The 26786-nt window shown below is 41.9% G+C and overlaps 1 protein-coding gene across 6 annotated transcripts in view; it reads left to right on the forward strand.

Moving 5' to 3' along the window:
* PTPRF (protein tyrosine phosphatase receptor type F) overlaps positions 1–26786 on the forward strand; it is a 393406-nt gene that overhangs the window by 122607 nt on the left and 244013 nt on the right. For 5 of the 6 annotated variants that reach the window (XM_075039254.1, XM_075039258.1, XM_075039253.1 and 2 more), the window contains one exon: positions 15770–15931. In XM_075039254.1, the coding sequence (XP_074895355.1) occupies positions 15847–15931 (85 nt within the window). In that variant the 5' untranslated portion in view covers positions 15770–15846. Of the gene's footprint in view, positions 1–15588; positions 15670–15769; positions 15932–26786 lie in introns of those variants that run through there. The other variant, XM_075039256.1, reaches the window with a different exon arrangement.

The following is a 26786-nucleotide window of genomic DNA, read 5'->3' on the forward strand; positions in this document are numbered from 1 at the left end:
TGAATAAACTTGGGGCTTAATAAACAAAAGACGGATGAGATGGTTCACTGTTTTTCCCTGCATATTTGCCTAAGGCTTTCAGCTGTCCAGAAAAATGACAAACTGCATCAAACAGAACCAGTTATTGGTGGCAGGGTTTTGGGTTTTTTTTTAATATTTCATTTCAAGAAAGTTGTTACTAAGGTTTTTCTCCTAGCTTCTCATACACTCTATTGGCAAAAAAAAAAAGGCCAAAAAATCATGTTTGAAAAAGAGCTTAAAAAGTCTGTGATGATAATAATGAATTTACAAAATCCCTTGAGATAGAAATCTTTCTATATTAATACTAATTGGAAATGTTTTAAAGGTAACATTTAATAATATTTTAGCACTGTCTCCTGTAGTAGGATTTTGACCTTTTTATTGCCCCTGTGAGCCCAGGATGTTAATCGGGGAAATTGCACGTGAGACATGAGGAATGTCTGAGATAATTTACCAAATTCTGCAGGTCCCTTCTTGTAGACAAAAATATCTAAAACTCTGACTTCTTTAATTTGTAGAGGAGCTCAAATTACAATAGTTGTACATGGTGTACACCTTAACTCTCAGCTTGCTAACAGTTCAGAGATTGCTGGCTGCTCTGAAAGCTTAGGAGGATATGGGTATGTGCGTTTACAAACTCTGAGGGGTTAAGAAGGCTTGTAGTTAATCCAAAATACAAAAATGCTGCAGCAGCAGAATTGCTTCAAGCTCTTTTAAAAGTCCTTTCAAGTTAAGATGACATTGCTTTTGGTTTAATATAATGAATTCAGTAAAGCAAGAAGGCAGTAGCTGTTCTGCTTGTTCCCACTCTCTGGTGAGGAGAGGGGGGCTTATAGGATTCTCGTTCAGCTAAATAAAGTTTGACTTGCATGTAGTGTGATAAATTCAAGTAGAATGCTTTCAAAGATAAAGAGCCAGGCGTCTGCAGCTTTTGTGCCTCCAGTAACTTGCAAGAAACTCTCTCGGACAGTTGATGGAAAAGGGTTTGGGGATGGTGGGCTTTCCCAGGGCAGCTGGTTTGTTTAAAAAGAAATAATAAGCTTTGCCTGGTTCATACAACTGGCTGCCAGTAGTTATTCGATCTTGGTCTTAATGACGGTTGCTGCCTATGAGTCTGCTGTGCCAATAGCTTCGGTTGGCCTTCCTGATGCATCCTCACTTCAGGCAGTGGTTCGATAAGCTTTTCCTTTCCTATCCGCACAGCGAAGAAAGAAAAGCCTGCTGGCTTCTCTCGCAGTGCTGATGCTGTTCGGCAGCAAAGGGTCCCGAGGAGGTCACAGGACAGGCACTTGCAGGTTGAGTAGCGGTGTTTGCTAGGCTCTTGAAAGGTTACCCTCCTCCCAGCCGCGTTCCAGAGTCGGGATTGATCTTGCAGCCGTTCATCCACTGTAACGCCAAAACAGGACTTGGAGCACAACGCTGCCACGTGCGGCTCTCCTGGGGAAGGCTGCCGGGACAAGCATGCGGCAAACTTTGGTCAAACTTCTGGTGGTCAGTGATGACTAATAAGTAAAAGAAACTGCCGCGTATCCAGAAGTTTTGCCATGTAATCAAGGGACATGGTTTTCCACGTTTGCTTGCAGAGAAACGTGCAGAGGGGATATTTGTATCTTGTGAAGTCCTGACTGTCCATTTCAGCCCTTGCGGAGCTCTCCTGTTGCCTTTGCTCAGGAAGGGTTTTCGTTTTCCAGAGATGATCAGTTTGCTTCAGCTAGCAATATGAGTCTTAACTGGTTTTTGATGAACACTGTCAAGGAGGGTACATACTTTTTATTTTATTTTGCATTTGTAAAAATTCCATCAGACAGTGCTGACTTCCTTAGGAGATGCCAGGCCGCAGGCACGCTCCGGTTTGGACGAAGGCAGGTTGACTGAACTGCGAAGTTTTGTGAAGCCTGTAAGTCTCAGCTGAAGAGCAAGCCCAGAGTACTTTTGCACAGAGATTTACACCACCATGTCCCTTCTGGTGCAAGGCTTTAGGGCTTCTGCGTGTGGAGCAGAAGCGCGACAGAGCGGTGGGGATTCTGCAGAGCCTTAAGCAGCCCTTTACTGCTGGTGCCCTCGGTGTGACGCAGAAGGTTAATCTGTCAGGAATTACCTCTGCGAGCCTGAAGGATAGAATAAGCTTTATTATGAACAGCAGTGCTTCATGAGGAATAGCTATTAAAATTCCTTCATGTATTCTTTTTAAAAGGGCTGTAAACAAATTGTTTCTCATAAACCACCTGCATGCATAAAACACATTTTCTATTGCCAGCGTTTCCCAGAGTTGGATTGCTGATTTAGCCCTGACAGTACCCTGGGTACTTTGTTCTGCTTAAAAAGCTGATCATTGATACTTTTCCAAATGTTTCCATGTCTTTAATGTTAGTTCAAAATATCTAATGCATTGCTCCTGCAGGCAGAGAGGATACCAGCTGCATCAGGCGAATTCCCATTCTGTTGCCTCCTCTCCTATAGTCAGGAATGGCCCATGTTCTTCCTGGGAGAGGTTTGAGATTCATTTTCACTAGAAGACAGGGAAAGAGTGGTAAAGGGAGAAACAGAAGACAGATACATGAGTCTGTCACAAAGCCCTTTTCAGAAACCTTCTCTTTCCTCTGAGAAGAGAAAATTACCTTGTACATTGCATATGATTTGGGCTGATTTTTTTTTTTTCCTCACACTTCAACTCTCAAAGAACTTTTCTTTTAAAAGGATAAAATATAAAAATAAAATTTAAGCCCAACCTGTCAGCAAAGGGTAACGCATTCTGAAGGAAAGCCTCTGGGCTTTGAACCTTTGCCAGTTGATCCCTGAAATGCTGCTGGTAGGGTACTTCTCTGCTATAGCTACTTTTGAAACACTCCATGGATGCTTACCAGGTAGAAGGCTTTAACTTACGGAGTTAGTACACTTACAGAGTTAATACATTTAACATGGAGTGAAGGGGCAAGATTCTTCCAAGAAATTTCTGGGACAGCATCCAGGTCAGTGGGAAATGTCCTGGAATTTCTGACCTGAAATATGTGACTCTGTCTGCAGTATCAGCCTTCCTCCCACTAGTAAGCGTTGGGCAAATTTGAAGTCTTCCCCATACCAAGATGAACTAATTTTTTCAAGCAATAGGTGGGCTGCCTTTACTGCAGGGAGTGTTACGGCTTCTGTGTGAAGAAGAGAAACTCCTTTGTTGCTCTGTCCTCAAGCCATCCCATTTTGGGGTCTCTTCTTCCTGGTAGGTGAGAGCACTTGCTTCTGCTGGAGCTGCTCCTACCTTCCCCACCAGTGACATAGTGTTGACATGTGTTACTTCAAATGAGCTTATACTGGTGATGCGTATGCTACGACAGGAGCAGAGCTGCCCATTTCCTGACAAGGATCAAGCGGTGCAGCGTGTTCTGTACTTGATGGGTTATATTCTATATGGTTTCTAAAATGTAATGCTCCGATGCAGACGGGGAATGAGTGCATTCCAAAGATAGACTGGCCTCCCTTCTGCAGGGTGCACACTAGCAGCTCCTTTTGCAGGACTGTCCTGACCTTGTTTGTTTTGGACTTAGGCACCATAAAATAGCTTGTTAATTGCTGATCATTTAGAATTATAATTAGGTGTTACCAGATGAGTTCTGTAATACTACAATTAAAATGTTATAAAAAATTTTGTGGTTTTTAATACTTCATAAATTGGTTAAAATTTAATTCAAAGCATACTGATTGCAAGCTCTCTGTGTATGTGTGTAATTATTAAAACCCACAAGGATAAAACCAAAGCAGAGAGATCTCATAAAGAATGTACCAGTAAAAAAACCTGCCCTTTGCATCATGTTGCTGGGGAAGGTTTGAGTGATGCAGAATCCATGCACCGGCTAGAGGTCAAGCAACCAGGGATGCAAGCTCCAGCATTGGATCCCTTCAATAAGCAAGGAAGGAAAGTCAGGGCTCTGGTTACTGTCCTGGGGTATGAAAAGAGAAGGGTGTCCCTGAGAGCAAGGTACAGCTGAAACTGTTTGGGGTTTGCTTATTGCCTCTGTGAAATGCAGGGTGCCTTGCATTGAGAAAAGCTCTTCAGCAAGTGGCAGCAGATGTCTTGGGCCTTAGAAAATCCATTATATTCTGGATCATGTATTACCAGATCAGGACTACCTTAGTTAATGCCATGCAGAGTGCTGTACTAGTGCAAGCATAGTCTGGTGATTCAAGTTGATTCAAAACATTTTGAGTGTCCTGCCTTCCCAGAGCCAGACTATAACATAGACCTGCCACAAACATGGTGTTGTGTGCTCTAGCTAATTCGGTAAAACCGCCCCTCTGCTCACGCCTGGCTCGGGTCCACTTTAACTAATGGTCTGGGCACACGTCTAGAAGCAATGGGCATAGGCCTCTGGTCTCTGAGCAAATGAGCTTTCAGAGGGAACGTCGTCAAAACAACTTTGATGCATTAGTCTGCAGGTAAGAAAAAGCATGGACATCTGGTGGCATTGCATATCCAAAAGTAAATGCTTAAAACTTGGAGCATGTTCCTCGTACGTCACTCAGGGCCTCAGAGCCGTTGTTTATTGGCAGCTGAGGAGTTGCTCTGTGCCACTGTTAATTTGATATGTTTGGGTTTGATGAACGAGGTGCTGGATCTTGTATTGTTAGCCCCACGCCAGCATCAGCCGTGTGGAGGAACAGGGGCTGTTCCTTTCCTTGGAGCTGTACTTAACCAGGTCCTGCTTAAGCTTTCCTTTGTTTTTCATCAAGCTAGGTAATGTCTTTCCCCTTTAAGATCTGTTCTGTTTTTCTCCTGGAAGCTTTTTGCCTTCAGGATTTTATGTCCTGGCAACTAACAAAATTAAAATAGCTTTCCTCCTAAGTACTGTAAAACGTACATTGAATCTGATTTCAATGGCTCCGAGTATGCATTTCAGCACACTAATGTACAAATGGATTGAAAAAACAGCTAGCAGTAATTTTCTTTCCTTAGGTTTTACTGAATGGTGTCCCAAGAAGCTGCACATTATGTGTTATCCTCTTTAAGTTTTACTCAAGGTCATGTAAAGGTGGTGGCCTGGAAGGAAAGAGTGGATAATTTCAATAGTAAAGCTACGAAATTGCTGCAGACGGCATATGGGATGTCTTATTTTTCAAAGGTCTTTCCATCTGCTATTGGCAGAAGTCTCCATTACGAAAGGGCAGTTTCGTGTGAGGTACATAATTTGTTTTTTTTAGGTTGATCTTTTGTTAGGATTCAGGTTTATCCTAAGTCATACCATTAGCATGGGACGATTCACCTGGTAAAGAGAACACATAGGAGTTGTAAGATGTAACTGAGGTACAGAGGAAATTCTCTCAAAGTTTGAGGAAGAAGGAATTTTTAAGATTGGATTATAAAAATGAAAAGCAAGCTACTGTCTTGTGGATGCAGAAGTGTTATGGTGGTAGTTTTTGTTCATTTTCCTTTGAATACCTTACTTAAGATTGAATTGCAAAACTTGAAGCTTCTAGAGCCGTAGGATGTCATGGAGGAGAATTACGCTGAAGGGTGAAGAATATCCCGTATCAGTATGTCTGTGCCACGCTGAATGTAAGAACTGATCTCTCCTGCTGCCTCCCGAGTGTACAAATGCCAAAGCCATTGGAAGTAGCTACATGGCTGCTGTGCACTCAATAACCTTGGCTAGCAAAGCATGCCTTTTCTAGTAATCAAGAAATTGCTCTATATCAAAAGCAAAAACCCACATACATTTGGTATGGATTTTATGGTGGGTGAGGGTCCATGGGAGGTACAGGATCACACAAGGTGCAGGGAGAATTGTGCCAGGGGTGTTGATGTGCCCAACTTACCTGAGAGGCGATGTTGTTTACTTTTGCTGTATGTTTTGGATTTCTTTCTGAGGTTGGGAGAGGCAGTTGTTACAGGTTCATTAAAATGTGCAGAATATTTTTAGCCTCCCACCTTTTCTCATCTTTCTAATCTGAAGCAGATGAGGTTGCGCATCCTTGATAAGGTGGCAGGCAGCGTGGATCTGCAGCCACATGGAGGCTTCCTATCTGCTGCCTCTAAGTTTTCAGCACTTGTGTGTGGTCCACGCATGTGAGTTTACTTGCAGAATGTGTGCATGAAAACGTGAGCGTGGAAGCAGGTTTTGGCCTGTTTGACTCTGGAGTCCTGGGATTTGCTTTGTGGCATGGGAGATGGCTGGTCTGTCCAGAAAGTGTTGGATTCACTGCAGCCTTGATGTAGCTGTTATCTCGGTCCCTCTAGCCAGGAAGTAACTAGGAAACTACTGCTTTGATCTGCCAAAAAAGACGACTTGTAAAATATATTAATTGATTTTCTTCCATCAAACTGTTTTGAACTTACAGCCTCAGATCTGAGTGAGACAGAATCTGATGTGTAGATGCTTTGTGTGTCTTACTGTACAGAATATGATGCAAGAAATCTGAATTTAATTTTTAGCCTGAAGTGCTACTGAAGGAGAGAAATTGTATTTTTGGACTGAGTCAGAGTTAAGACTGACTTTGCCACCATTAATTCAGGATTTCTTAATTTACAGACCTTTGGTTTCTTCATCTTCAGTAAACATTATATTACATCTAGGGCTTGATTTTTATTTACATCCCTTTAATATGGCTTGGGTACTATGTAGTATATGCTACCTCAGAGGGTGTTTTCTTTTGCCAAAGCAAAGGGGCCTTAGTAGAAGGGGGAAAAAAAAAAGGAATAATCATAAATTTACCATCTTATTACAATAAGCTTGATTGCATCTTGGTTTCTTTATAGGTTACAGAAACAGTTTTCATTTTTCATACAGAAGGCAATTGCATGAAACTTGTGCTTTCATAGTTCCTGCTTATTAGTTGCGAAGGGAATTTCTGGGTGCTGTCTTCCATGGTAACAGCCAAATGCCTCCAGAGCCAGAGGACTGCAGGATGCTGGGGGCGTTCTGCATGGAGTGAATTCAGTTTAATAAATGTAATAAGCTCATTTACCCTACCGGGCTATGTTAACTACCTGCATATAAACTGAGCATACATAATGTTTGGGCAAAGGTTAGAGAAGCAGTTTGTAGGAAAGGCTAGCTCCAGAGCACGCCAAAGCAGCAGCTATTCTTATTTTAGCCTTCAGTAACACACACAATAATGGGGTTCAAGCAGTATCTGTGGTTGAGACAGTAATAACAACTATGATATAATTAACTTCAAAACCCTTTAGGAGAGAATAATTCTAAAATCTAGCGTTGGAAATGTTCATATTTTCACAAGATGAGAATTACAGAAAGTTTAATTGGATATATAAACCCTCCAGTAGGGCATAAGTTGTCTGCTAAATGATGGCACCTGCTAAAAGAAGCCAGCCCCGTGGCAGCCTGCTGCTGTCTTCTCCTGCACGGTCTTTGAGCTGGCTGGGGCTGGGATCTGGTCTGGTACAGTGGTGCTGCTCCTGTACTGGTGCTGACCACGTCTAGAAAGGACAGCAGCCAAGATGCATTTGTGAACTTGCCACTTCGTGGGCGCTTGGTGGACCTGTGGAGAACGATTATCGTCTCTGTTAGCAGGTTCAAAGCAGTAAGTCCTTTTTACTTGATTGCTGCACACAACAGCGACTGTGACACGGTGGGTGGAGGTTTTGTCGCCAGCATGTGCATGCTTTCCAGAGCCTGACTTAAAATAGCTCCAGACACAAGTAGTTGCTCAGCATTATTTAATCACCTGTGTATTTGTCAAGCTGCTGCTGAGTCAGCAAGGTTGAAGTTGTTTGTGGGATCCTCACATACGTCTTCGTGAGTGGCCATGACTATGGTGCACGTAGTGCATGAGTACGGTCGTAGAGCTTGGAGGGGCCAAGAAGATCAACATGTTGAGAACGATGCTAAACTTCAGAAAGGATGACTTAAAAGAAAGTGAACGAGTCGCTCAAAGCATCCCTAAAATTAAAAATGGGAGAAAGTACAAGTAGAAAAGAAAAAGGGGGTGGAGGGGGAGTGAACCAGTTCCTTGATGTGGTTTGAAACCAGTAGCGGAACATAAGAAAGCAAGCTGGGAAAAGCAGTTAAATTAGCAAGGCTCAGAGTAATTCACACTAGCTAGATGGCAGGTTTGAGAAGCTGTTTAAGATGAAAATTTGGAAACCCAGCTCCCAGGTAGTAGTAGAGTGTATAAAGTATAACAAGTATAAAAGGAAAATTGAAAGATCTAAGGTGGGCTTTGAAGAACTAACGACTATACATAGAAGATAAATAATTTAGGCAAATCAGTGCCATTGTCTTGTGTGAAAATTGGGCTTACTGGATGATGGGAGGTTAAAGACGGCAATTAAAGAAGAGAAGGGTACTGCCAAAAATGGAAATTATTGCTTTGCATCAGTTTTTAACTGCTAAAAATGTTGTGGAAGACTTGGTGCTAGTATTATGCCCAGTCTTTCTAAATATAAAAAATAAGCAAATTTCAGAAATTGAGGTCTTGGGAAAAGCAGATTTGGAATAAGCTATTAATCTGAAAAGCATTAAGTGAGCAGACCCCAATAGTATGCTATGTTACGTAAAACATAACTGAACTTCCAGCAAAAGTAAGGGATTTTTCATTAAAAAGAGCCACTTTTTTCAGAAGACAGTTCTTTATATACCTTGTACTCTGGTTGAAGCAAAAATTACTGAGAAAATAACAGAATACCTGAAAGATCATATTCTCACAGGGTCCAGCTTTCATGGTTTCTGCAAAGGAAGACTGTTCTAGTAGTTGCTTGAAATGCCCAAGCCAGGGAATGGTCTTACAATTTGTTCAGATTCCAGGAATTCTCTGAAAAATTTTACAGTAACATTAAGGCTGCTGACAAAGCTGTGTAGACATGTGGATAGAGCAAAAGCATTCTTATAGAGAAGAAACTGATTTAGTTTTGAATTAGAATTGATGTAGAATTTAGTTTGGTCTCAAGCCAGTAGACACCATGCAAATCATTGAAGGGAAGGAAGGCCAGATTATCCCTCATCTGATTGATCATTTACATTCTTGCTGTTTTGGTTAAAATTAGTTTTGGTGCTCGGTGGATCTTACATCTGCTCTGCTTTGCTTGGTCTGTCAGTCTGAGAGATACAGAACCAGCGTGTTTGGCATTGCTGGAGCCAGATGCAGGAATAACAGTACCACAGCTGTACAGTAAATAGCAGTCAGCTGCAGTGTGTTGTAAGCAGCAAGCCCAGAAGGACTGTGTTTCTCGGCTCTTCTCTCTTTAGTTTAAAACATTCTGTTCTACATCCTGGATGTGTGGAACTCGATGCCAAGGATTTGGGGTTTAGAGGAGAAGACTTGGTGCCTTGTGATTTTAATCTTTACACTGTTTTCCATTGTGCTGAATGCAAGTCTGTAATGGCATGGTCACCTGTATTAATAATATATCGTCATGTGTGTAAATAATTTTTAGAAAAAGCACAGGAAGTGGCTGGCTCATGAGCATGTTCTTCCACATTAGCGGAGTTTGCTGATAGCTAAAGGAATAGCTGAATTTCTTTTTAATTTTTGCAGAGTTTTCTACTGCCTTGGATTTTTAATCCATGTATCTGTTTGCACTGCTGGGCCTATTCTGTAAGTGTGAAATACCTCTGTTGAAAGGGTGATATGCAATAGTCTACTTCTTTTAAGGAGACTTTACAGCAGGCATTAAGAGCCTATACACTTGGGTAGGGTGATCTACAGCGATCTGTATTTAGTGCTCATTGTGAATGATGGCTGGGCTTCTGAGGCTCAAGGCTGATCTATATTTTAAGTGGATGTTTTGACTTATCACTGTAGTTATTTAATGGGGCCCTTCATAATCATTGTTCCAGTGGAAAAAAATACTCCTTTTTGTCTAGGATTGTCTGCAGGCAATGACACTTTCAGAAATTAATATCATCAGAAGCCAATGTAGCCAATAAGGCTGACAGGAGTATCCAAGCTGTGCTTGTATCCTGCTGAAAAGCTTCTCTTTCCCTGTGCTTCTCCGCTTGGGTCAAGTTGTGATTGTGTGTTCAGGATCACAAAGATCTGTAGCTGGGCCAGCTTGTTGCTAAAGGCTTCACCCTTGGGTTTTTTTAAGGCTTTGCCAAAATAAGGAGAATCTTTTTGAAGTACTTCTGAATTCTTCTTGCTGTTTTATCTATTTCCCCATACCAATCTGCCTCTGTTCAGGTTTTCTGGTCCCGTCCCGTCCCCCCGTCCCCCCCCCCCCCCCCATTACGGGATATTTTGGGGGGGGTTCTTTTTGGTTTTTTCCACCCTGCTTTTAATTTCCATCCAAACAGATGATGAAACATTTTCCTGCTGTGGTCATTTCTGGTTGTGTGTTGTTTTTTTGTTTGGTTTGGTTTTTTTTTTTGTTCTTTCTTTTTTGGAGACTTTACTGAGAATATTCAACATACACTTTCTTTTGCTCTGTCTCATGCCATTACTCACAGTTACATGCCCGTGGTTAATTATACTCCTCCACTCCTTTCTTGGTGTTTGTATCCTTCATGTACTTACAGATGGTTATCAAATCCCCATCTTGCTTAGCCAGTCTGTCTAGCGCTTGTGACTTGACAGAGATTTTTATCCTTCCCGGTTCTTGAATTGCTTTGCTCATCCCTTCTCTCCAGATGGTTTGAGAGTCTTCAAACTGATGCTCTATGCCTGCTCGCACCTGGGTCCTGGAGGTGATACCTTTGCTCATGTAGCAGCTGCTTTAGCTTTTGGCCTTTTTACTGTATTGCAAGTTCATATCAAGTTCCTCCCTAAATCTAAGCTAGTGTTGCCATCTTCATATATCTCCCCACTGAATCTCTCTAATACGTTCCCTGCATGTGGGAGTTTGGAGTGAAATGAGACTCGTTTTGTCTTTTTTGGCCATATTGCTGTACTCCCCAAGTCTCTTTAGATTATATTTCTCGCAGAAAAGCACAAAGAAATCTATGCTAAAGGAATACTAATCTAGTGAAGTGAAACATTCAAAAGTCATTAACTTGTGTGTAACTGTGCTTCTACAACTTCTAATGTGTGCAATAAGATGATCTTGAATTATATGGTGCATCATGGTTTTCCTCTTCCTCCTTCAGAGCACAGATGAGGCGATATATACAGAGTGAAGCAGTTGAGCCGTAACCAATTATTGTTCTTATTTCTTAATAGAATAAATAGCTGCCTCATTACTTTGCGTGGCATGTGCCCCCTCCTCGCTTGGTCAGTTCTTGATTCCCATTGTTTGTGCGACACCCCAAAGTATTGTGGTGATTGGGTGTCTCTGGAGCACTGGTTCCCCTTCAGGGTATTTGTGTAAAATACAAAGTTGTGCGTAGGTGTCCAGAAGGAAAATTGGGTTTCATTATGTGCTGCGCATGTGGTAGAGTTGGGAGAAGCTGATGCAGTTTTAGCCCCATCTTTACTATCATCTGGGTGGCATCTAGTTGGTGTTTTCTGACCTGCATCCTTGGGCTCATGTTGAGAACGTTTAAGAAGTTTCCACCTTGAAAAGCAAACACATTTGTTTCAGGTTCCTTTATGAAAAGCTACTGTTACGTCTCCAGGTCAGATAAGGACATTACTTATGCACTGGGCTTACCTTCCTGCCCTGTAAGTTTCTAGAGTCTCTTAACTGTGTTTCACAGCGAACGCGGTGTCAGTAGTCACACACGCAACCGAACCTGGCAGTTCTGTGGATGTACAGGGGTTCCTGGAGGGAACGTTTTTGTGCTGACTTGTTAGATACTTTGGGATGCAAAGTAGCTTAAACTTGAAAAGCGATTTTTAGTGCAATATTTTTGTCCCTGGTTTGCAATGGGCAGGCTTACTTTGGGGGTGCTTTTCTTCACCATGCTGTTGTTCATGGCTAGTGACCCACGTGACACTTGCTTCAGTTCAGTTTAGCTTCCAGAAGAGTTCATAGAGGACATGAGCTATTCAGTGCTGATTTGAAATTCCTCTTGACTCTTTAAAGTTGACTGCTTTTTCTAATCTCTTCGCCATCTCCTGTGGGACATAGTCATTGCCAGAATCTCCTAGTACCGTATGAGCTGTTGGTATTCTTGGCTCTGTTTTAAATGAGTCCAGCTTTTTCTGGTTGTCTGAAAGAATCAAACCATGTAGGTTCCAAAAATGTTCTCAGGACTGCCTCTTTTCCATCCACCTGCCCCATGGCAAAGTCAGCTATATTTAAATGAACTTTGCCATTTTTTTGTTGTGCTTTCCCACTTTCTAATTTTCTGCCAAAGTAGCGCTCGGTAGCTCTAACATTGAGTTTGGAGCAGAGGCAGGATTTTAGCTTGCTAAACCCAAAGCTGTTTTTACAAAGCCATCTGGAGTGCTTAGCCTCAGCCTCCTTTTGGGTTATGTGGTCTAGAGTTTATAATATTGCCAGGACCAGATGCAGAAGTAACAATGAGAATGTATGTGTATTTTTGAAAAACCTTCTTCTACAGTGTCTGGGCTCCCAAATGAAATTAGTTGTGAGATGCTAGCCAAAGCAGTGAGATTAAAGGAGGCCTTCAAATGAAGGGACTTGAGGTTATCTGGTGCACAGGAGATAGTTCCAGGTGCAAGAGAGAGCAGCTTGAAGAGGCGTAAGGTTATTGGGGCAAAAGACACCCTAAGAATCTTAAGAGCATTAATTGGTGGGTTGCTGTTGGTCTTGATTTTACCAAAGCAATACTGACTCTGTATGTGTTTAGCTCGTTACTAAAATCTACCAACATTATTTGGTTTATAGCTACTTTCTGTCTTTGGCTGCCTTTCTGTCCCAGGAAAGGAAGCCTTTAGCATTGGTTCAAGATGGCTGTTCAAAACTGTTAGAGTAACGCTGGCCTTCTAAGGGTTAACTGAGCTTCAGCCAACACCCTGCCACCTTGCTTTGAATATTGGGTTGTCTTGTTGGGGGAGAGAACACCTCGCTTCTAAAAATGGGAGAGCTGAACCACTGGGAGAGGCTTTTTCATATTTTCAATTTCAAAAGAGAATGACAGCTACTGAGATTTATAAAATTTTAAAACATTCCAATTTAAAGGGCTTTAAATATTGAATGCAGACGACAATTCCATAGGCAGAGCAACCATGGAAAGAGGAAGCAGCAAAGTTTGATCCTGTTAAGGGCTAAAGGTGTTCTATTAACTTTGGAGGGACAGACAGCAGTCTTGCATAAGAAAATCTGGCTTTTCTACCAGATGGTAAATTATTATAGAGCACTAAACAGTTGCAAAAAGATCAAGTCTATAAAGCATCTGGTAGGGTAACTGACAATTCATCAGTTTTGCATGATGTGCGTTGTATGTATCTCATGGGCTTGAGAGGAAAGTTATAAATCTGTCAAGCTTGAAACTGGAGAGAAGCTTGATCACATTTGCTAAAAGAAGAGAGAAATTGAGAGGCAGACCTATTCTTTAGCTGAGGTTTTTGTGTTCCTGAGAGTTACTCCTGAATGAGGGCTGTGGAGATGCCATTCACATGACTTCTGAGCAATCTGCACTCAAGATACACCATTAGATCAGACGCTTTTGTTGTTAATGGAAGTGAATGAAAGAGGAAAAGCTTTCTGAAAGCTATTCATCCCCAATCTGGTCTGATACCTACCTAAAATGTTTTCAGCACCACCTGTAAAACTTGTTCTCTGTCCTAATCTGAAAGAGTTTGACACACATCATTAGTTTTGACACAGTAATTTCAACCCTTGTTGGTGGGGTTTTTTTCCCCCACCAAGAAGAGTAGCCTCTTAAGATTCTGGCTGCTGTTGAGCCAGATGTAATGCAGCTTAAAGTGTGCTTCAGTGGGTTCGCTTCTCTGGGCTGCACAAATTAGCACCGTACACGCAGAATTTAGAGACATTATCTTCACTCTTAATCCAGGCACTTCTTCCCATTCCCGTGTGGGCCATATCTGGAGAGCTGGCTAACACCAGGCAAACTGCTTGGGGACTGAACAGAGTTTCCCGTTGGAATAGAGCTTATGCAGCTATAAAGATACAACTATCTGTATCTGTCTCTGTGGTGTAAGACACGTTAATGGTGCTTTTAGTAATTCTTTGGCGAGAGATGAATGAGGATATGGAGGTTGGAGAGCAACAGAGAGAACTGAGTGCGCGGCTGGTACGAAGAGCGTCTTTTGCAGTATTCAAAATCTTGCTGCTGAGCTTACTTGGATTTATGCTTTCTCATTGAGATAATAAAAGCAGAATGAGATGATCAGTATTCTCTCTGCATCTAGGTTAGAACTAGGTTATTTCGTAAAGTATTTTCAGATGTCTTGGCCGTAGAAGACATTGCATAAATAAAGATTTCTCTGTTTTGTGTGATATTATAACGTGTGAAAAGATTTACTGTGCAAATACAGTAACAGAATGGAGAAGAATCATGATCTGCTGTTTGTTAGTATGATGCAATGTAAATATTTGCCTAGGTAGATTCTCTTGAGATTTCTTGCGGATTTCCCTCAGCACTGTCATTGCTGGCATTCTTTAAGCACTTTATTTTTGACAGAAGTAAACATGTTCATAACATGTGATACTTCCATCAAAAGCTCAGTGATTCTCAAAAAAACCCCAAACAAACCCAGACACTTCCTCTTCCAAAACCCCAGCAAAATGCAAAAATACCTTTGTTAGAGCAGTCTTGAATGTGTTTGTGAAATGTCTGCCAACAAGAAGTGGTGGGTCGTGCCACATACAGGCTGTGCACATGCAGATACTTTGCTTCAGGGATACTCATGGGGTCCGCTCAGGCTGGCATCTGCCAGCACGAGATTTTTTTCACTATTAGTGCTGTGTGGCCAACTTTCGGTAACTCTTGCAGCTTCGTGAAGGAGAATCTTGTCAGTTTTTGAATGACTCTTGAGCTTGCGTTGAGATGCCCAGCACTGAAAGAGTGAGCCCCTGTCCCTGCCGAGTGTTGTCACTTTGAGGGAATGGGGCTTGCTAGCTCCTTTAATATCTGTCTTAACAGGCAGACTTTAGACTTGCAGGTGAAAGTAAAATGAGTATACGCTCACAAAAAGATAAAGAAGGCAGATACACAGAATTTGCATTCTTTTTAAATACCTACCTTTTTTGGTTCAGTTTCAAGGAATTTTTTGTATTTCTATATCCAAGCAGATGCCCAAATTAAGCCAATTTCCAAGATAATTTGCTGTGTTTTGGAGAAGGAATATCCAATCCTCAATCCTTTTAGACAGTCCTCCTCTCCATTTTTGGGAGGTTGAAGCGTAGGTGTTTGCTTTGGGTAAAGCTTCTCTTTATAGACGCTTTCTTAATAACCTTCTACTGTGACTCTGGTAGCCCTGTGAACTTGACAGCTGATTCAGTTCAGGTTCTGTTTCTCCTGCTTGCACCCGTTGAGACTTGTCTGGTGTACACCAGCCCAGCTGGATGGGCCAAGCTACACTTAACATGTAGTTGACTGCAAACCACCCTACATATGTAATCAAGTGTGTCTCTCTTGGGCAGGTGGATGAAGGAGGAGTTACACGAGCTTAAGACTGTTCCTTCTATTGTAACATGTAACTTCAGAACTACTTGTGAAAAAGAACAACTAAAGGATGTATTAGTCGGCCATAAGAGAGACTGGATCTGAAGATAAACTTGGAGATGGGTGTGCATTTATGCCTCATGACCCTTGAAAACAGCTTACTGGATTTGGGGACATCAACGTGAATCTCTACTGTTCAAGCAGGACAGAGTTAAATTTCACTTTAAAAGTATCTGTAACTTTGTCTTTACAATGCAGTTTGGTATATTGGCAGTTAATCTGTGTGTCATATTTGATCATTTTCCTTTTCTTCCTCTCTTGGTTTGCAGGAGTAAGTCTGTGTCTGTAACACTGGATGTACTGACCACTTGCCTCCATCTAAAGAGGACTTGCTCTACTTTGGAATATGGTGCCTAACTTCTGCGTGCCAGTACTCACTGTGCCAGCAGCCATCCTCTGCTGCTTGATGCTGCCTTTAGCAGGAGCGGACAGTAAGTAACATTCAGTTTTGGAAAGCTTGAATACCTTGTAAAATTTCTTTCAACTAATGTTAAACTTTCTTGGTTTGTACTGGAAACACTGATGGCTAAGGGATAACACTCCACCCCCGCAATCTCTTATTTTCCAGTGTGTGCAATACAGATGAACAGTATGTGTGTGAAGGGGCACAAATAGAACTAAAAAGGCTGACAAAATTTATTCAAGTGCAAGAAGAGTTTCTGTAGTAGCTGCAAGATCAAAACCTGACAATTTGATTTCTAACATGTACAGATGAGGTAAAGAAAATTGGGGCAGAGGAAGAGAGAACTATTGGGGTCACAGTATCCCTGTTACTTTATTTTCCTTGTTCTTTTACCAGCTCTTGTAATTTGTGTAGTACTGAGGCATGTCTCCTGAGTCAGCAGGTGATTGAGAGCTGTTTCCCCAACAGCTCTCAGAGCTGTTGGGAAAAGGGTGCAAGTTTTTACCTTCTGGTGTAGCTCTCCTACACCTGTATTTCGGTAGCATTGGAGTGGAATGTTTCCTTGGGGTCATGCTTCAAGCTATTGTGTCCATGCCTATGGTCCTCATAGTTTTACAGTGCTGCTGTCGCAGGCATTGATTAGCCCCATCCAGGCCAAGGGCAAAGCTGTGCGCAAAATGCTGTTGTGGACAGACAAGAGGAGAGAAACTTGGCTGATGGTGCACTGCTGAAAATACCTGTATGAAGACTGCAGGAAACCTTGTGGGTTCTTTGCCTAGTCTTGGTTTTCATAACTCATGTGTATTTGCTAGACTATCCCCAAGTATTTGTGCAGTCCCACTCCCCCTCCTTTTTTTTTTTTTTACCAGAACCAGTTTTTCAGTGTCCAAATGCTTGCACATTCATTGCAGACTCTGGCAGTTGTGAATGCTCCATGCCTTTGAAAGCGCCCAGGGCTCCTGGGATACTTGGGATACTTGAGTCGGAGCAGAGAGGTGACCGTGATGTACCTCCTGAGCTGCCACCAACCATCTGCTTCTCACTCCAGCTTTAGTCAACCAGGCTCATAATTAAGATGTAATTATGTGAAAGTTGAAGGAGATCTTGATACATGTTGGTTAGGAGCCTGGCTGAATGGAGAAAACAGACTGAGGGTCCTAAATGTCCTTGACTGAATGGGAAGGAGTAAATTTAGAGAAGCTGGAGAGAAGAGTGAAGGGGGTAGGTGAGAAAAGATACAAATTCACTACTTCTGTTGTCACTAGGGATGACTTGCACAGGCAATGGATTGTCTGTATGAGTCTGAGCTGCCCAGTTAAACTGAGGGCAGCTGCTGTCTCCTTCCTCAGCTTTCTTCCCTGGCTGCTGGTGCTGCTGGAAGATGCTTATTTAGATCACTTTATGTCTACACATTGTAGCCCATTTTGGAGTCTGGCACAGAGAAGTATATGTTTGATGTTCTGAGGTGTATAAAAATTCCCAGAGGTTCATTATCTTTATCCTGGCCCCTGCAAAGGAGAGAAGCATCACTCCATCAGGTATGCGGAAGCTGGTGGAGCTTGAGATGTCCTAGGACGGTTCTTGGCTTGAGGATAACTAGCACTAGACATGGTTCGCTAATTTTGTGGAATACTTCCACATGCTTAAATTTAACAAAATTGGCCCCGTTTCACAGGCCTAGATCCAAATATTGGTGTCTCAGATGTGGAATACTTCTGTGTTGAGAAGCAAGTGTATCTGTATGTATGCCTTTTTCTCTGGTGTAGAATGACTCTGAATTATTTTTCCTAATCTGGAAGGCAGATCTGGAGGACAACGACCTTTTAACCGCCACAGCCACCATGGATTAACCGAAGGTTTCCTAGGATAGAAAGTGTTGCTCTGTGTATTCTAGCAATTTACAGCTTTTCTATTATCTTACCCCACTGAATCTTGCCACCAACTCTCAGTGGCAAGGAGCTGTGTGAAAGGGCCTGCTCTGCACCTCTGCAGGGGGGAAAAATCATCCTCAAACCCTGAATATTTCATGTCATGCCATCAGTGATGCAGACGGGCAAGATACGATAGTGAATATGGCATTGGGGGAGTCCTGGTTCAGGACAGCAGTGAAGGGCAAGGGGAAGGTATGATAATATATGTACACTGGAGCTGACTGTAAAAGTTAGAGAGGGATGCTGTGAAAGGAGCACCCCATATGCACCCTGCTCGTTTTTTTTGGTCCCCTAAGCATCCTGTTGGCTCCAGTCAAAGACCGTTTATTTACATGGATTCCTGATGTAATATGGCTGTTCCTGAGATTTCACTGTGATTATTCCTTTTCCCCATTGCAGCGCTGCTTGGGAGGGATGGGTAGGCTCTGTATCTGCAAAGCATTTCTACATTTCCCCAATTAAAAGCAACGTGATAGTGGGAGCAGGCTTATCCCTGGAATTCCTGCAGTCAGTCCCCCAAATCATTTTTTGTAGGAACAGCGAGGATCGAGGGCAGGGAAGGAGGGCTGGGGATGGGCTGTGCTGTATCCTTGGCATCAGGCTGCCCCGTGGTTCACGGCCAGGTGCTGGGGGAGCACCCGCAACCGGGCTTCCCCACCTTCCCTGCCTGCGACGGGGAGCTGCTGTTGTCGCAACACATTTCAGTGTCGCTGCCGTAGCTTCCTGACAATTAGGCAACCGGCAGATAGCTAGACGTTAACGCCTGAGATAAAACAGATTGAATACGTATCGCCTAGCGGAATTAGTGCCGGGCGTGCACCGCGATGCCTCTCCTGGAATTGAGTTCACAGGAGCTGTGAATAATGTCAGAGCTGTGGAATTGAAGGGGCATCCAAAGGTTAAACGTGTGGCAGTGTGTTAGAAAAAGAAGGGCTCGCTGGGTGCCTTCCTGCCAGCAGGACAGGAGCAGTGGTTTCCTGGCCTCTCCGGTGGGGTGCTGGGAGGAGAAGGTGAGCGGGAAGGGGCACATGCGCGTGAACAGTGGATACAGAAGTGCTAATTTGGCAGAAAGCACTTTCAAATCCTCCCCGGCTTTTACAGACTGCAGTAAGAAATTATTAAATTTTCTCTGTGATCTGACTGTGTTTCTGTCAGGGTGACCCTAATTCCATTAGAGCAGCTCAGAGCTGATTCAGGAGGGCTGTTTTACACTTTCTCCCTCAGCTTGCTTGCATTTTTTTTTTAATGCACTCTGTGCTTCCACGTCTGTCAGCTTTTGACTGCACATGGGAAAAATGGATTTGCAGATTTCATTTAATGTTCAGTTCAATTGTCAACTAAAAGTTGCTCCTTTCCAGCTTTTGGAAATATGTCAGTTACTCTAATAAAATAACAAAAAAACCAACAAAAATATCCCCTCTCAAAACAAAATACAGAGAAAACAGGAAAAAATCAATACTGTCATCAGAAATCATCAGCAGTGTGTTTTGTTGTTGGCTTGGTTTTTTAAAAATTAGGCTTTGTTTTTGAAGTCCTGGGCACAGCTTTCATTAGCCAAAGGAAGAGACTAGGTGACCCATCCAAAGTCTTTTCTAACTGAAATACATCTTGGTTTGTCTTGCACAGAATTTCAAAGGGCTTGAGGAAGAAAACCACTTCAAAAGTGACCTTGTAGAAGGAAAGAACTAAGGCATTATTAGGCCAGCTACCTGTGAAGTGATACGTGATAAATAAACAATTTGCACCTTTTGATTTCTAAAGATAAGAGCAAACTTGGCTTTTGTTTGAGGGGGTGGGGGAAGGTTGCAGCAGTGAGCTGGGGCTGATGAGGGCAGGTCTCTGGCTCTCACCACCTCTGGTAAGCAAGGACCCTAAGTCTCAAGTGTCTCCAGGCTGCCCTGCCCCTTGTAAGAGATAGTTGCTTTACATCTGAAAGGTATACATGTCGTACAGATACTTTTTTTTTTTTCAATCAACCATGTTTCTTGGATGCTAACTGGATTGAGGAGACACATTAAAAAAGAAAATAGGAAGGTGAGATGTTGATACTTGTGAAGGTTGGGAAAAGGAAGAGTACTGATAGCCTTTCTAGACACGCTGCTCCAGGTGAGTTCTGTTTTGCCAGGGATTTTGCATTGCATCAGAAGTGCCGTCTGGAGGTTTTGGACAGAAGAGTGCTGGAGTGTTTGTTAGGGCGCTTGGTTCCCCTTGTGTCCCAGCTCTGCTGTCTGCCATTACTGTTTTGTGTTCCTGGGACCCAGGAGTAGTGTGGCAGGTTCTGACTCCCTGATTCAGCTCTGCCTTGTATGCTCCATAACCTGAATGATGCCTCCACAGCAGCTCAGCTCCAAATACAGCTGCTTCAGGCCACCCTGCGGGACATACTTGCTGTTGTGCAAGTCTGGAAAACAGCCGCTTTGCAGAGCTGGGCAGCAGAGTCCCACCCCAAAAGCTGGACCTGAGGCTTCTCCGCTGCTGCCTTGCATCTGTTTCTGCTTCTTGGTTTCTTGTTTGCATGCCTGTCCCCAAACACTGCACGTAGTGATTATGTGTAATTGGTATGATCGGATCCAGGTATTGCAGTACAGGTAAATACTAATCTTCTGCAATTCTGCATCGACTAGCTTGACAAATTCTATCAGTGAAAAGAACATGTAAAATACTGTTTAGGGAAACCCCTGTACCTGAGGCATTGGGGTTGCATCATTAAGGGACAGGTTGAAATATTAACCACAGTTATTGTGCAGCTTTATTTTTGGTGTCCTTACTCATCATATATATATATATATATGTGTGTATACATGGTTTCTGCACTTTTCTGTAAAATATCTAAATGCTGCCTGCTTATAACTGAAGTTGCAGACATCAAGGTAGGAGGGATGCTGTGAGGGCAAATGGCCATGTATAGAGTAGACAACAGATCTTTTTCTGCATTTATAGCCATGCCCCTTTTAGCTCCAGCACTTGCAGGAGTCATGTGAATTTGTTTGGGTTGCTACCTACAACAGGTCACAGCATTGTCATTTGTCTTTTTTATTTATTGTTAAAGCCAACATCATTCATCAGTCAACATCAGCTGCTAGATCAAAGGTCCGCCTAGTCCAAAATCCCTTAATGCAGCAGTGGTCAGTACAGAGACCTATGGAGGATGTAAGAACAGCATAAATATAGAGTGATCCCTTCCTGGTGTCGTCTTCTGGCCTTCAGTGGGTGTTGGCTCCTGAGCCCACAGAGGTGATGTAGTAACTTCAGAGAAGCTCACTCCGGGTTTTGCTCTTCAGGCAGCTCTGAGCACGTTGTCAGTCTTCAGGGACATCCTGGGGCCAGTGGTTTGCCTGAAGACCATGGTGTAGGCTCTGACTTTTGCCTCTACACTATGGCTCCTTGTTTAAGCCACTTACTGCTGCTCTGCAGGGCTAAACAGTCTCACTTGCCATTTGCATCATTCAGACTGAGCTGCGTAACCAGAGTTAGTCTCTTGCCTTCACAAGGGAGTTCCTGTGTTTAAGTGTCCATGTAAGTTACCCAGCACAGCGGCAGATGTTGAGGGGCTGATGTATTTAATACACGTTCTGTGAGAGAGAGTGTGCTTACTGGCTTGGTGATATAGAAAAACAGTAAAACTACCTGCTTAAAATTTTATTTTCAGTGTAGATTCATGGATTTTAAGGCCAGAAATCAGATCAGTGTAGTTTTCTACTCTGACCTGCATAGCACAGGCTGTATAATTTCAGCTAGTAATTTCTACATCTACTTTTAACAGCTGTGGATGAGCTAGCATGTAGCTTTTAGGAGGCTATCAAGTCATGATTTTAAGACTAAATGGTAGAGAATTTACCCATCTCCTATGTGATCTGTAAAAATGACAAATAATCATTACTTCTACAAATCTGTATTTATTTCAAGCTTCATTTATGTGTGCTTTGGGTTCAAACGCTGGATGTTGTAACCTGTGTCAGCTAGGCCGGAGACTCCTGCTATTTAATGCAATCTCCCTGAGAAGCAAGTTAGAGTGTAAGAGAGTTAGACAAGCTGAAGGTTTGTCCTTTTTCTTGTAGAAAAATGGGTTGGTCTTGATTTTCCTGATCAGAAATGGTTTTTACAGTTTTTTCACTAATCTTCCAGACTTTTCAATATGTTTTTTAAAGTCAAGGGACCAGGACCAAGAAGAGAAGTGACCACATCTTGCCACAGTACAAAGGCACTTTAGCCCTTTTAAACATAGCATTGAGCTGGGAACACGGTCCTCCATAATGACCTTTGAACCCCTTTCTGGGCCTCTGATTCTCAGGATGCGAACTCCTATTTCATTAGTGTGACTGGGGTTTTTGCTCATTAATATCTGCCTTTAAGTACGTGAAAATGTATTTTGTTGGATCCCAGCTCATCCAGTCGTCTGAGTAATTCTGTACAGGTAATCTTGCCCAGTTTATTAGCTGACTACCAGTCTTGGTACTTTCCAAATCTAGTTGCAAGTTAGTTGCATTTATTCCCAGATGTTAATCAGTTGTGACTATTTGCAGAGGCTGCTGTGAGTATTTTAAGGAGATATTTAAAATATCCTATAGTAGTGATGGTGACGTTCTTTGCAGATGGAAAGGAGTGCCAGGAAACTGATAAAATAATATGGTTTGTCATGCTGCAGCTTGCTAGTAGTAATATTGATGTCAGATGGGGGGAAAAGTATGGGGTCTGCTGGAGCTTTCAGTGTTTTAGCTGAGCAGTTGTAAAAAGCAATGAAGTGGTAATAGGGATGCTTTTTTTGTTTGTTTGATTATGTGTCTGTTATATTGGTGCTTCAGAATGATACTGTAATATAAGATGATCAAGCTCATTTTTGTGAACAGCTAAGAGTATGAAATTTGTTTGCTCAAAATGTTAGTCAATCTTCTTTGATGGTGAACATGTTTGGTTTAAAAAGGGGGGGAAAAAAAGCATCTGTTCATGGATGCTTTTTCTCTGGTAAGATGTCTGTCTTTATGTATCAGTAGCTGAAAAGCAGTGGTGTACTTTTAATTGAATGCTGTATTTAGTCCCTTGTGAGAATCAATGCTTTGTCTATGCCAAAGACAAATCACATTTATTTTGTTGATGTGAAAACACTGTAGCATGCTTACTGAAAGTTTTAAGTCAAAGAAATGTCTTTTGCCTTGCACACTTTACTGTCTTTTGCCTTGCACACTTTACTGTCTTTTGCCTTGCACACTTTACTGTCTTTTGCCTTGCACACTTTACTGTCTTTTGCCTTGCACACTTTACTGTCTTTTGCCTTGCACACTTTACTGTCTTTTGCCTTGCACACTTTACTGTCTTTTGCCTTGCACACTTTACTGTCTTTTGCCTTGCACACTTTACTGTCTTTTGCCTTGCACACTTTACCAACATATGATTACTGAATTAAACTAAAGCACGTTTTATAGTGAACATTGGCTTTACATTTGTATATGAATTGTAGCCTGCAATGCTAGACCTCGCCATGAATGTCAGTTACGTTTGGGCTTTCTCTGATGCTCATAACATTAAGCCTTCACAATAAGGGGCATTCACATGGTATTAAAAAGAAATAATTGCAGAATATATTCCATTTCATGTAGTACAGGCTGGAATGAACTTGCAGTCCTGCTGTGCTTTTCAGATGGCTCTTCATTGCATGTATTACTCATTATTTCCATTTTGTTTTTTCAGTAATTAACAATACGACTTCCAGGAACATATTTTGTAAAATTGGATTGAGATATGTACATAGTACCTGGTCAAAACCTAAAGCAAATGGAAATGCCACCATTTTCCAACAGAGGTTTGTGGCACCAAGGGTGACCATTCTGAGTTAGTGCTCTGGATAAAGTCAGCATGTCAAGAAGAGGTTTGGACTTGGTTTGTCTCTGCTACATGTGGTTATTCTACTTCAGCCGATACCGAGTTCTCTGGAAGTAGCCATGGTCTCGTAGAAAAGACCATAATCAGTCCACTGTTGGCACTGGTTAATACTGCAAATTTAAAAAGATGATTGCACTCAGGGAATTCTTCTTGCTTGCTTTTGCTGCTTTTCATGTATTTTTTAATTGATTTATTCTAAACTCTGTCTACATGTGATGACTTTGTTGACTCACCTTAAAGGTGAGTGATAAAAGCCCTTGCAAGTTAATTGCCACGCGGGGAGGAGAAATGACTCTTGAGCCTCTGTACTTAAGTATCAGAGTGCAGAAGACCTTCTTGTTTTCTTTAGATTTATTTTTAGCCCAATTCACTTCAACTGTTAGTGCAACTGTTGTTTACTAATGTTAAAGGTTGTTTTGAAAAAGGGGTTTTAAAGAGGCCAGGAAATATTCAGCAGCTTTACTCATGTACATCTTTTGCCCCTGAAAAACTCCATTTGTGGTAACCATTTTGAGTTTTGGCATTAGCACAGCTGTGCCTGGCAGGTAGGAGTTTTTATTTTCACCTGCTTGTCAAACCCAGTTGGTGGCACGTGTGGGTGGGAGATGTGAGCATGTCGCCAAGCTCTTGCTTTCATTGTGGGGCCGTACGTAAGGCAGAGATGGCACTTGGTTTTCAAACTTGAAACTGAAGTTCTGTCTTTTGAGGTAAATGTGAGAGTTGCCATGCATTGGTTTCAGAAAAGATTTTGATCTTTGTATTTGTAAAAAACACAGCTTGGAAGTGAGAAGGCTATAGGTATATTGTACTTACACAGTGTTTAATTTAGAAGAGAGAAGATTCATTGGAAGAACTGAATGATGAGTGGTGAAAAATCTTGTAAAATGCCAAAACCAGCTAAAATACTGATGTGAAGAAGATTAGTATGTATTTTAATCCTATTTAGCATCAAACAGAAGCTTTCAGTAGTTTCAGGATGCAAGAAAACTGTCAGAGAAGTGAACTTATCTTGTACATTCACCACATTTGATTTATAGGGCATTTAATAAATGGCGGGGGGGGGGGTGTATGCTAGCAGGAGGAATCAGTAAAATTTGCAGAGGAAAACAGAGAAAATACTTTAATATTCCCATGTAAAGGATTGGGATGCCTTATCCTGGCACAGTCTTCTTGTTCTTGGCAAGCTGACTAGAAAGAGTTTAGTATGGCTCTCGGGAGGATGATGAGGGTAGTCCAAGCACTGGAAGGGCTCCCTTTGCTCCTGTTCGGTGTGCCAGGTAATGGTCCTGGCTGTTGACTTGTCATTTATATATGCTGCATATAGACTTCCAACATAGTTTTTTATGCTCCATTACACACAGTTTATCAGGGGTTACACAAAGTTCTTTAGTTATAACCTGTTGTTTTCAGCTTTTTACAAGTTCATTTCATGGCTGAAATATGCCCTCCTTGGTCTTCAGCCAACGTTCAAGATGGGGGGCTGTATTTTATGAGTTGGACATTTGTTTTTTGGACCTTTCTGCAAAAATCGTCTTTGGATGCTCTTAAAAACAAAGAGAGTGGAAAAGTACCTTTGTACCCTGTAAAACAAACTGTGGTGTTATTAATAGGTCTCAAGTCTAAAATGTCTGTGAAAACATTTGATGTTACTACAGATGCACTTCAGCAGTCAAGAGAAAATGGAACTTGATTTGTGGAAGGGGGTGAACCATAGAAAAATAAGTGACTGAATAATATAAAGGGGCTGTCATGCTAAATCATTAAGTGCATGTGAGTAAAGGATGCTGTCTGAGCTTGTGTGTAACTAAATTGCCCATGTATTCATTCTGTGAATGTAGCCAGAGCTGGTCTCATCTCAGCTGTTCTAAGACCTGGAGGTGCACAGCAGAGGCAGTCTTCCAGATCCTACAGCGCATGGCCTGTAACATGGGCAGAGAGAATTAAATCACATCGACACTGTGGAGTTCATCTTCTAGTGCGTTTGTCTATTTCTTGAGGCAATTGTGCAAATAGAGAGTTTTCTTTGTTGAAGTTGCTCTGTGGTTGTACTACAGGCCACAAGGGTTTGGACTTGTCTTTCTTGATGATGCCTGTTGAACCTTGCTTCTGCCTTAGTAAATGCATGAAACATTTAACATATTTAACTGCCTAAGTTTGGGTTTTTTCTCAAATGCTAAGATACACCTCTCTTCCTATGGCTGCAGAGTTGTGTGTCTTTATTCTAGGAGCAGAGTATGATTTTGTGGTTTTTTACACGTTAAGACAGAATCCCTGGGAATATGTGTTGTTCAGTCAGCATCTATGCACTGCTCAACATCTTTTCAATTAGACATGCAGCCTTCTGTTGCAGATAAAGCATTTTTTTTCTGAGGGAAATCTAGCTAAAATTTCTGGCATTGTCTTTAATCTGTAGTATGTTGCATGAGAACAGTTTCCTGTATAATTTTGAGGAATTTAAGAAACTCCACTTAATGTATAAAGAGTATTATGCAGTATACCACATGGTGTTTTCCAGGTTTATGTCAAATTACAGAATAAACTATGAATTATTTTGTGTTACAGTCATTGCTGGACTGTGTCAAGATCAAGGTCCATTTATCCCAGAATTGCCCCAACGTAAGCCTCCAATGATGGCCAACAAATGCTACACATTTTAGGGAGGTGCAAAAAGAAAGATCCCATACTCTTGCCTTTTCTCATCCCACCCAAATTAGTTCCCATTTCCTATGTAAAATTAGCAATTGTTGTAAGAAGGTGGACTTTTATTATTGCTTCTGTAAAGCATTGTTAATTGCAACAACTCTCTAAATATTGTTATATCCACGCGGGCAAAGGAATAATGCCTAATGTAGATTTGTCAAGGTCAGATCAATCTAATTTCCTTTAATGACTTGATAACAGGCTTTGTGAATGGAGAAGCAGTAGATGTCATTTATCTTTAGCAAAGTTTTCAGTGCTCCCTCATGAGACTTTTTCCTGTGAAACATCTGCTCATAGGGTGGGTATTTGGCAGTTTGGTAGCATTCAGCATTTGCAGTAATGATCTCTCTCATAGAATGGAGAACATGCTTATTA

This window comes from Buteo buteo, chromosome 10, assembly GCF_964188355.1.
Source record: "Buteo buteo chromosome 10, bButBut1.hap1.1, whole genome shotgun sequence".
Classification (NCBI taxonomy): domain Eukaryota; kingdom Metazoa; phylum Chordata; class Aves; order Accipitriformes; family Accipitridae; genus Buteo; species Buteo buteo.